The sequence below is a fragment of the Gadus morhua genome, chromosome 19 (genome assembly GCF_902167405.1).
Source record: "Gadus morhua chromosome 19, gadMor3.0, whole genome shotgun sequence".
NCBI lineage: Eukaryota > Metazoa > Chordata > Actinopteri > Gadiformes > Gadidae > Gadus > Gadus morhua.
In genome coordinates, this window is record NC_044066.1 from 6,398,363 (window position 1) to 6,410,337 (window position 11,975).

At 42.5% G+C, this 11,975-nt stretch overlaps 1 protein-coding gene across 1 annotated transcript; it reads left to right on the forward strand.

Annotated features, from left to right (window-relative positions):
- The first annotated feature begins 1,083 nt into the window (after positions 1–1,083).
- LOC115531856 (alpha-1A adrenergic receptor) lies at positions 1,084–11,569 on the forward strand. The gene is made up of 3 exons (XM_030341178.1): positions 1,084–1,292; positions 5,737–6,814; positions 9,145–11,569. Exons 2-3 carry the CDS (start codon positions 5,857–5,859, stop codon positions 9,579–9,581), a joined length of 1,395 nt encoding a protein of 464 aa, XP_030197038.1. The 5' UTR covers positions 1,084–1,292; positions 5,737–5,856; the 3' UTR covers positions 9,582–11,569.
- The last annotated feature ends 406 nt before the right edge of the window (positions 11,570–11,975 follow it).

Consider the following 11,975-nt stretch of genomic DNA (forward strand, 5'->3'; position numbering starts at 1 on the left):
TCCTGCTCTGCCTCCACGCTATGAATATTTCAGCATCAGTTCACTGGAGGCGGATCATAATAAGACCATCGCTTTTCACACTCAGTGGTGTTTTCATTGTGTATTACTTTTGACGATGTGTAATAATAGCCTTGGTAATGTGGACTCTGTGAAGGGAGAAAACCGGGAGGGAGAAAGATGGTGTTGTGGTGCTGAATTTATTAGTTCTAGCAATTTAGCACAGTGGCGTTCAATCTGTGGGGTGTGACCCATAAGTTGGTCCCAGTGGGGGACCAAAAACGCCGCAGGTTTTCATTTGTATTTCAACCATGTTTGAAGAAGGAAAATGGGAATACTGTCTGTAGTGAATTACAATAGAAAGAAATGAGATGAGAATTGCTTTATATTGATAATATCTCATGAGAATGAGAAGGCATGTTACTGCATAAAATCTAACAAGCGTACACCATAACGTGTCCTCTTGAAATATGTGACTTTAATTGGGCTTTTAGGGCAGCCATAATTTCACCAAACACATAATATTGTCTGTAGGATAATGTACAAGGGATTAAACAATGAAAATAAAATTGCTGAAAATACCACCTTTACTCAATGTATCATGGTCATGCCTTTATAAATATTACAAAGATGTAGGCTATGGTTGACCTCTCAGATATGTTGGCTACTCAGAGTTTAAAGACTCTACAGCGCCATCTAGTGGCATCTTCATCTTAACTCCAAACGGCTAATTTTAACCAAAATATATTCCTCTCATTTTGTATTATTAGGCTAACTCTTGCACACATACACTTATTCTGATCAAATGTCCATCTTAGAATGAATAATTCATAATTTGAAAGCATTCATTTATTATAGCTCAAATGAATGTTTATAGAGGCAAAACCTCCTACATCACATCGATTAACGATTCGATTCAAAGTAGGCATATTCCTCTCGTTCATCAACTTACTTCGTTGATTTCTAGGATGCCGCGTAAAGAGTTATCAGCAGTTTTCTAAGCGAACTCAGGACCATTGAACATCCCATGAACTTGAAGAGCACAGTGCGTTTCCTTCACGGTGTATTGCGGAGGGCGTTCCTGATGCCTACGCGCCATACGGGGATCCATAAAGTAACTTAAGGTGAGGCGGTCGGCAGTCAATATGCTTCTGTCAAAGTCGGTGTGAGAAGGAGAAGAAGAAAAGAAGAAGAAAGATATTTATCGTCCCCTCTCGCCCTGTCTTGAACGCCGTTTCACGGGAATGGCTGGGGTCTGGGGGAGTGGATACCAGACTGTTGCACTCTTGATAAAGGTAAGGCACCTGATTCTTTGAACTCTTTGAAGTAATGGATCTGCTCTCTTCGACTTAAAGACTATCGGCGGTCATCGTTCCTCGTTTAACTGTTAGAAAACAAAAAGGTTTTAGGTTAGGTTAGGTTTTAATCTTTTCATAAAGCTAAGTGTCAGCTTAGCTTTATGAAAAGTTTTTGTATTTTTTTTGTAATGGGTTTTATATTTATTTCCTTAAAAAAAATTGGTATAATGTATGTAGGCCTAAATGTAATTCATGAAAAACGAACGACGCTTAGCTCACTAATAGATAACTTAAAAGGATGCAACTAATTGAACACACATTTATCTTCAGCGGGTGAAGGTAAATTATCCTGATTTGAGGAACTTCTGAGGAACTGTAACCTATTCCATCTTAAAATGGCTATCTGAAAAATGTCTCCATAATTTGCTACGAAAGACAAAAGGATTAATAATTATAATAATTCATTGAATTTATTTAGCGCTTTTCTAGACACCCAAAGACGCCTACAGTGAAGGGGGGGGGGGGGACCTCACTAACCACCACCAGTATGTAGCACCCATTTGGGTGATGCACGGCAGCCAATCGGCGCCAGAACGCTCACCACACACCAGCTTGAGGTGGAGAGTGAGGGATGAGGTGCAGAGTGAGGGATGAGGTGGAGAGAGAGGGAAAAGAACATTTAACACTACTATGGACCACATGTAAACCCTATCGACCACATGTAAACCCTATCGACCATATTTAAATACTATCGACCAAATTTAAACATGTAAACCCTATCGACCACATTGAAACATGTAAACCCTATCAACCACATTTAAACCCTATGGTTTAAATTAACTATCAATAGTATGTCTTCCAAGTTGATCTCTCACCCCTTTAATCTCGCTCTGTAGAACAAGTACACACCTGTACCTAAACAACATCTTTAGGTACAGAGCCTCCTAATGATTCACAGTATCCTGGCCAACACATCCTTTCACTTTAGGTCTATTGGCATTTTAATGACATACAGCCAAGAAAATCCACTGCTGACCTCTATATTGTTACTTGATATTTTATTCCAACCCTTTTTTTTTAAGAACATTATACTGATGACTGAATCTGCAAATATAGTCCGGAGGAGCGAGTGTATTTCCTGTCCAACAAAGACAGTTATCAGTTTGACAGTTACTTGGCCGAAGGCCTTACTTACAGTTGCTACAGTGGAAGTGACGTAGTCACACAGGTTCATAAGGATGGAAAGAGAAGAGAGTAATGTATTTTAAAGTTTTGCATCATGGCTTGAATAGATGCAGCTGGGACAGTCCAAGCCATACATGCAAGAGCCTCTATAATTTTGAGTTGAATTATGTGAATTGATGGTGTCTTCGAATTCTGTCTAAAAGAGAAAGTCACGCTGTAGCAGCACACTTAAGAAGCACTTCTCCCCACCAGACACCCAGCTATAGAGATATAGCTGAAACGGATTCCTAAGTAGCCCTACACGCTGGTAGTTCATTAAAAGGACTAATAAACATCGTTCTCATGAGCGTATGACAGAAACAAACCAAAAACAAGAGGGTTGATAAACTAAATAATACAATTGATCAGTATTCCAGAAGCGTACACCAAACGGCTCTTGCCAAGGCGGAATGTTCTTTCGTTGCCACAGGACCATCATCAAAAAGGCACTTGTCTTCTGGCGCTTTTCAAGGACGTCGATGGTTAAGCATGTTGGATGTGCAACAAGGCACCAAGGGTTCTTGTTCTCTTGTTATCCAAAGAATGAATGTATTTACATACAACGTTCAGTATTTATTCTGGGAAATATAGCTCAACCATAATTGGTTGACAGATATTTGACATGACGTAACGATAGATGGCTTGCTTTTCTAGTTTCTAGCTTTTGGGGTTGCAAGATATGCATTCTATCAATCTATCAATATTAAATATTATGTAAAACAATTATTTGATCTCTCTAAATTGCCCTGCATGAATGAAATATCAATAAATATATATTTGAAAGCGTAAGATGTAGCTACAACGCCCCCATATCTACTATTAAAACTTGTTTTAGCAGATATTAACTCTTTAAAAAGTTTTTTATTGAAGGTACATTTTTCACCAGCACATAAAGATACACCCTCATCCTTGGACATTTCCGGGAAAGACAATTCTCAATACCAAAGCCTATTTGAATAAAACAACTTTGGAAATGGACAATGTTTGTTATCAGCCAAACAATTATATCCCCTTTTGCCGTTTGTTACTGGACACAAAGCTAGTAGTGTCACTGGGGGGATATGGGGGGGAGGGGAGGGCTTGTAAAGTATAATGCAGATGGATCTTAAAAGTAACATGTGATAAGCAGACAGAACATCCTGCATGTCTGTATCTCTGCTCCTCTGTTGGTACTGAGCCAATATTTATCATCCTCCGTGACATGTGGGATCTACCAACACGTCCTCCGAGAGGGGGCCTATCAGAGCCAGCCTCAGACCAAAGGGAGAGCAGGCCCCGCCGTTTACCCCCCGCTGAACTGTTACTGCTGAACTCCAATCACAACTGCACTTTCACTCATCTCTGTGCACCTCAAAACTATTTTATCACGATTGTCCAACCTGTGCGTCAGTGACGAGTCTGTGTTGTCCACCATCAACAAGGCTTTTTTAGAATGTCCAACAAAGTGGTTATAACTGCCCTGATGTGATCCAAAGCGATAATCAGTAGTGGAAATTGCACCCTTAACCCCCAAGAGTGAGCAAAAGGGTGCAAAGCCCCCTCAGTTAAAATATTATATCCCGTTAGTTTTGTATCCATATTTCCTTTTACACAATCTTCCTCCTCTGTCATTCTCAGCCGATTTGTTGTGTCACAGCGCTTCATTCAGCCGGCTCTATTGCACATATGGCCGTCAAAGTTAGACATTTTACCAGCTGAAAGAAATATTTTGATTGTCCTTCCCGATTGAAGTGTGGGTTGAATTTGAACGTTTAGGTTTACTTTCAAAGTTATGTACTACAAAAACGAAAAACTTTCACTGAGCAGCTGAAACAAATATCTGAATCACAACTCTTTTGAATAAGGGTAAGAAGAATTCTCAAAACAAAAGTATTTTCTTCAAGTATAATTATTTACAATTTCAAACAACTTAAACAACTTAAATTGTTCAAATTTAAGTTGAACAAGGTATTGTGTACATCACTTCAATGTTCGGCTTGGTTGGGCTTGTATTATTTTGTAGCTTTTTGGAAACACGTGGAAATAATCAGTTAAGAAATCAGTGTAAGCTTAGACATTATTTCATAATTTCCATTGCTGCCCAGAAGGGGATGTGATAATGTTTTATATGCTAGAATAGCTAATTGCTTTGCACTACTTCGATGAGGGTTGGCAGATCTTGACCAATATTGACCTGGACCCTATCGTTGTCATTAGCAGCTTATTAGGGCACGCATGTGGCAAGAGAGCTCGATAGTGAATTGTCCATGTCTTTAAAGCGGTGCAGTAGCCTGTATTCTTTTTGAAGCCCACCTGCCGCCTGTTTTTTCCAGAGAAGGTTAAGATATGGATGAAGTATCCGTGACATCACCCATTGGTTTATGCACCACCATTATGAGGGTGTAGAGCTCACATTTATGGAGTGTCACCTATTTGGGAGGTTCTGGCAACAAGCAATGGAAACTTTCCATATTTTGCACATTGATGCCATAACATGAAAATGACAAGCCCCTGAGATCCTAAACAAGGTAAAAAAGGTATTGGCTTTCCAAAGAATGTGGACAGGTCCGTCTTTGTGCCTCCACCGCAGGCCGCATGACGACAGTCAGCAGAAGTAAATGCTAGATCTTTCCACCCGATAGCAGGAGGCAAAATGGGCAGAGGCTTTCCCCCTCAATAGCCACCTGTTCATTCTTCCCCCCGCCTCCTGCTGCTTTAATAAAGGGTTGGTTTCAGGAGCTGTCTGGCCATCGCTGAGCTCACAGATATCACACCTTCAAGGGACTGATGCTGGGCGTCTGCTTCAATATGTCTGCTGTTTATTTACGCCCTGAGAGGAAGCCAGCTATTGTTTGAAGAGTCTTGCCGCTCTCCCAGCTCCCGTGGCGGTCTGCGGTCTGCAACTTCCATCTGCTGACGTCTTAAGAAAAGAGCTCAGAGTGTCTCCTTCTGTCCAATGTTTTCCGGCACACTCCCTCTCTTGTTGTCCTGGGTTTATTTCGTCATTATCCATTTTGAGTAACACATTTATCTTGCCAATATTGTGTTGGTCCTAGAAAAAAACAAATTCTTCTCCAGTCTCTCCGAAAAAAAGAATGACCAGGACAACCAGAAAATGTTCTTCCCTTGTTGTGCTGTATGAACAGTAAACTGCTGAAAATGTTTGCAACCTATCGAGCCGACATACCAATCTTTAAATGTGCATATGTGCTGACTGTGCCTTTTTGTGTTTTCATAGGTAAAGCCAGAGTTAACGTAGTAGAGGTCAAGGAGATCCACTCCATCTTCAGTTATGACCCTCGCATTCCCCTGACCACAACCCTGTTTCATCTTGTTTATCCTCAAACCAAGGATCAAAATGGTTCCTACAGATGAAAACACCACTATCTTCTCCATCATGGAGAACTGCACCAATTACACCAGCTCCACCAACTCCACCAACTCCACCAACTCAACCAACTCCGCCGATGCCGATCTAGAGATGGACACGACCAAGACGGTGGCTCTGTCCATAGTGCTGACGGCCTTCCTCTTCTGCGGCGTCCTGGGCAACATCCTGGTCATCCTGTCCGTGGTGTGCCACCGCAACCTGCGCTCCGTCACACACTTCTTCATCGCCAACCTCGCCGCCGCAGACCTGCTGCTCAGCTCCGCCGTGGTGCCGTTCAGCGCCGTCTCCGAGGTCCTCGGCAAGTGGGTGTTCGGCCGGGCCTTCTGCACCGCCTGGGCGGCGCTGGACGTCCTCTGCTGCACCGCCTCCATCCTCAGCCTGTGCGTCATCTCCGTCGACCGCTGCCTGGCCGTCACCTACCCCCTGCGCTACCCGGCCATGGCCACCGAGAAGCGGGGTCTGGCCGCTGTGGTGGTGCTGTGGGTGGTGTCGGCGGGTCTGTCGGTGGTGCCGCTGTTCGGCTGGAAGGAGAGCGACCCGGAGGACGAGACGGTGTGCCTCATCACCGAGGAGCCGGGCTACGCCTTGTTCTCCAGCCTGGTGTCCTTCTACGTCCCGCTGGCCGTCATCCTGGCCATGTACTGCCGCGTGTACGTGGTGGCAAAGCGCAAGTCCCGCCGGAACCAGGGCGGCCCGGCCGGCGAGGGGCTGGCGCTCCGGATCCACCGCGGGAAGGCCCACGCGGCGGAGAAGGAGGCGGAGGAGAAGGCCGCCGAGACGGAGACGTCGACGTGCGAGCGGCGCGTGCTGGCGCTGAAGAAGTTCCTGACGTTCTCCCGGGAGAAGCGGGCAGCGAAGACCCTGGGAATCGTCGTCGGTTGCTTCATCGCCTGCTGGCTACCCTTCTTCCTGGTCTTGAGCATCGGTAGATATTCTGTCCCTATGTCTGCAGAGCACAATTGGTGTACTCTAAAATGGAATGTTTAGATTTAGCCGCTGAAGATATAAAAGACAACAGCAAGACATGGATAATCTTACAAAAGTCATTGTTTAGTTGATGTACAGCCACTGTAGATGAAGTTCAAATGGATAATTTGAGATGTAAGAGCGAACATAACCAAAGTGACTATTTACCAAAAGGTAGCATTGCATTCTTCACCCCCAATACAGAGTTAATTCTCAGATCCCCCCAAAATACTAGCTTTATATATTATCTGTAGTCGTTTAGGCATTCACTAGTATTAAAAGGGGCCCATTTTACCACCAGGTGAGAGTGTGATTAGACATTCAAATCAGTTTCAATATCTGCCCTGACATAATGAGATCAGGATTGGGAGCTAAATAGATCAGTCGCAAGGGCAGAGCTGATTTAGAAACAGCTTGTACTGCCTAATTGTATTCACACCTGGTGGTAAAATAGGGGCCCTTTAATGCAAACAGTTTTACATAATCAACTCTTCACACTCTCCCGGCAGAATCTATGATTGACTTCAGGGATTTAAACCACTGGCAGCAGAACAGGGTGAACACAACTCACAGGAGGAGGATTTGTTTTTGAGGACAGACTAAACTACTGCCTGGCCTTTCACATGAGGAAGGCTGCTATACATAATCAGAATAACCAGACCTTGTATGTGCTTTGGCTAGCATTCGCCCATGCTAAACCTCCTTTAGTGCCTGAAGGCTGGAATCCATCGTCAGGGGACCATTTAAGCATTCAGATTTATACAAATCTCTTGGCCGCCCAACAATGACAAAACAAAAAGGCTCTCAAGTCTCACGCATTGGGCGTGAGACACACGCATTTCAGCCGATGCACACTCTCACACGTCACACTTCGTATTTCTCACACCCACCAGCTTGTGCCGCTATTTAACAGTGGAACAGGTAGGAATCAAATGGGTTCGCCGTACGTAGGGTGACCAGACATCCTCTTTTGCCCGGACTTCCCTCTTTTTGAGACCCTTTTAAAAAAATGTGTCCGGGAGTTCCGGACACAATTCCGGATTTTATTAAGGCCTCATACATGTTCACATTCAATTTGCGTTGCGTTTCTCTGGGTTGTTCCAAAAACGAGAGCTATGCCCTTCCCTACTCCGTTCTGTTCTCTTTGCGTTGGTGGAAGTGACTTCAGGGTTACCGTCATTTTTAACATTATTGTTTTATAGTGACAAACATTAACAAATTTATCCTACAGGGGATTCATAAAGTTGTTTCTATTGAACAGAAATATTTATTTATTTTTGCACGTTTGCAACATTTGCAAGTTCAGGGGAAAGTATTTGCCTCTACTGGTGTTGCTTAGGCCAATAGCCTTTTGAGGCAGTGATGTTTCTTAATATTAGTGTTAAGGGCCAATAATGCTTATTATCATACATTAGTCACCATGTCCTTATGGCACCACATTTGTATGCAGTCACATTTTAATATACAACCCCCCCTCTCTTCTGCTCTCCCTGCTTCGCTCCTCTCATCTCATCTTGTCTCCTCTCTGTTCTCCTCCCCTGCTCCTCTCATCTCCTCTCCTTACCTCCCCACCTCTCCTCTCTTCCCCTGTTCCTCTCCTCTCCTTCCTCGCCATGTCTCCTCTCCTCCGTCCCCCCTGTTCTTCTCCTCTTCTAACTTCCCAACATCTCTTTCCTGCTGCTCTTGTCATCATCTATTTACTGCCTTCAAATTTTATTTTGCTGGAAAAGGATTTTCCTTTCTAATGAGCCTATTGTATTCATGCACCCAACCCCCCCCCCCCCCCCCCCCCCCCGCCATGCACACGCTCACACGCCACACTTCGTATTTCTCACACGGAGAAATTACCAGGATAGCGCCTAGCACCTTAAACAGTGGAAAAGGTAGGAATCAAATGGGTTCTCTGTACGTAGGGTGACCAGACGTCCTCTTTTGCCCAGAATTGCCCTCTTTTTGAGACAATTTTAAAAAAATGTGATGCTATCAACGGGAAAACAAAGAGGGAAAACTTGGCTGGGCAGTTTTCTTCAAAAGAATCAAACTAGTGTATTCTCCTTTTATTTGTTTTATGTTTTTACTAAACATGTATAAACACATGCAGCTGGTCTGTTGGTCAGTGGGCGGTAGGTTCCATTAGGACGATTTCCAAAAAAAAAGATGCAAGAAGTTATCTCTAGTATCCACAAAAAGCCTCCTATTTGGAAAAGGGTTGACATTCAAATACAAATATTGCAGAACCAGTCTGGGCAACATTACGGTAGTATGCTTTTTTTGTTTCCTTTTTCCAAGGGTCCTTCTTCCCATCATGCAAGCCGTCTGACACAGTGTTCAAAGTGTGCTTTTGGCTGGGCTACCTCAACAGCTGCATCAACCCCATGATCTACCCCTGCTTCAGCCAGGAGTTCAAGAAGGCCTTCCAGAATGTTCTGTGCTGCCGCTGCTTCCGCCGCAGGCGGAGGCCCACCCTTGGCCACTCCAAGAAGGGCAGTGGTCCCAAGGCGGGCCACATGATGGTGTTAAACACTCGGGGGTGCTCCCCTTGCTGCCGCCAGGGCCGGTCCACTTCGTCCGCTAGCGGAGGAAAGTGTGCTCGGTCACTTAAGGCCTGGTGCTTCTCTGCACACGACAGCAGCGGGACGCCCCAAAACGACCACACCACCACAACCAAGGGACAGGCGGAAAAAACCATGCAAGCCTCCCTGGAAGAGGCCGGTGATGCAGTGTGATCTAGAGGTCACTCTCTTTGTACAGCCTAGTGACCAATGACATTATTCTGCATTGTTTCATGCCTTGTCAAATTTGCACTCTTCTGTGGTTAGAACTGCAACATTCCAGTGTTCAACCTTAAACCGTCGCCATTCCAGCGTGTGTTAACCAGACGGCACTGGATTTCATGTTGCAGCAGCCAAAACCTGTCGAAGTGATTAGAGATCAGCCAAAGTCCGCAAAGTGAATCGACAGTGTACAGTTCTCAATTGTGTATATAATGTCCCCTTTTTAGCGTTGTTGACATAGGCCTAACTCTGCTAATCTGTTGAAGTGGCTGAATAGCCTGCAGCAGAGTAATTGATGATCATGTGTTTTAGTGCGTTCCTATATTGAGTCGATGGACATCAATGATCAATCGACTTCTTACATTAGGTAAAAACACTGACTGAGAAATATTGTAACAGACTCTTATTGATTTCATAATGATACATTAAATGATATATCGATCATCCTGGGTTGATAGCTTAGTTAAGAGATGCCATTGGAAAGAGTAATCTCTGTTCACCGGTTCATGTAAACGACAGCGAAGCCCCTGGCCGGAAACTAACCAAGATCTGACCTCGTACATATTCTCCTTGTCCTTCTGTGAACACTAAACAACTCCACTGATTGGTCTCAAGGTGAACAACATTGTGTTTTTCTCTAGTCTTATGTTGCGTCAGCAGTGTGAAGACAAGAGCTCTGTAACTCGTTTGGATAATGTGTTGCTCCTGTGTGACTCACTCACGTTCCACTGATGAGGTGGCTCTCCATCTGAAGTGCCGAGAGAGACGTTTTTTATTTTGGCGTGGTGTAATGAGGAAACAGAAGAAATGCATTGACATCAGTTGATGTAAAAGTGACTGACAGGCCTCAATATCAGAACAGTAGCCTCTGATGTCCAGCGTTGCCATGACGATATATAATTTCATCCACAAACAAACTATATTCGTCTCATACAATTTATCGTCACATTAAATTGACGACCAATATTATCATATGTCAGGGCATGTTTGGTATGTTATGGATAGGAAATTATTAACAAAGAGTTTGCAAGTGGAGGAACTTACGCTGGGAAAAGAGCCGGAACGCCCATCACACCCAGGGCCTGTTTCTCTGTGAAGGCATCGCGCTTTACCTATTGCTCAGTCTTGATGTGGTCTTTAACATTCTAGGTGCACTGTATAATAGCCACACTGCTGATTGTTGCTTGAAAGCTTTTGTATTGATTGTTGTACAAGTGCTATATCCAATAACTAAAGATAGAATCAACATTTTTACATTGTTTCCTTATTCTTCTTTGTTTCCTTATTCTAAATTCTAAATTATTCCTTATTCTTATTCACTTTTAGTATTTTCCTGTTTGTTTTTTGTTAAGTGTATCTACACTGTGTAATAAGATGATACAAGTTTGACTTTCACTACTTTGCAAGTTAAGGAATTTGTCTGGTTTGTTCAGACCCCAGGTTAAATGTTGAAATTGTCTAGTCCAAGTTTGTCATTTGGAATATAATGGACGTCAATGGCTCGCCATTATAGCAGTCAAAATATTTCTTTTTCAAAGTTGAATGATTTAACACCATATGAAGATCTCAAAAGGTAATCATGTACTACAATGTGCTAAACTTTGTTCGTAAAAAAAGAATGACAAATAATTGTGTTACAATTGACAAAATACCTTTGTAAATGGTAAATTATAGCCACATTATAATTTACACTTTATACTTTACACTTTTATAATTTATAATTTATGCTTTTTATACCATCTTTTTTGTTTGCCGAATTGGTTTTTGTTGTTGTGTTTGTCTGGTCTTCTCCTTACTTTTAGCATTTCGTTTAGAATTTACCATAGCATAGTATTTATATAGTGTCTACTTTTGTTTCTATTAGTACTTTGTCTAATTGTATTGTAAATAAATGTAAAAATAATAATAATTGTGTTAAAATAAAAGGTGAAGGTAAATTAGCAATGTTTAATCTTGAAACAGTTTATGTAAATATACAGCTCTTTCCATGATCGTATTGATTAAGAAAAATGCTTGTTTCATTAATATAATAAAATAATAAACCTTAAATCCATGAAGAAGAAAGAAGTTGATGAATTTTTTACATTATATATTTGGTCTCAGTCAAAAAATCTATTAATCTGAGAATAGGAAAGAGAAGAAATCAATGTAATCATGTTACATTATACTTGCATTAGGCTTCACATTAGACAACACTAAATAATATGTGAGAAAGCCAAACAGTTATAGATAACTATGACCTTTCTCAAGTGGTTGACGACTTTAACACATGTTGTTTTGTTATTGCTCATATAAACCACAGTTAGCTGCATAATTTTGAACATGCTGACACAAGTACTTATACTG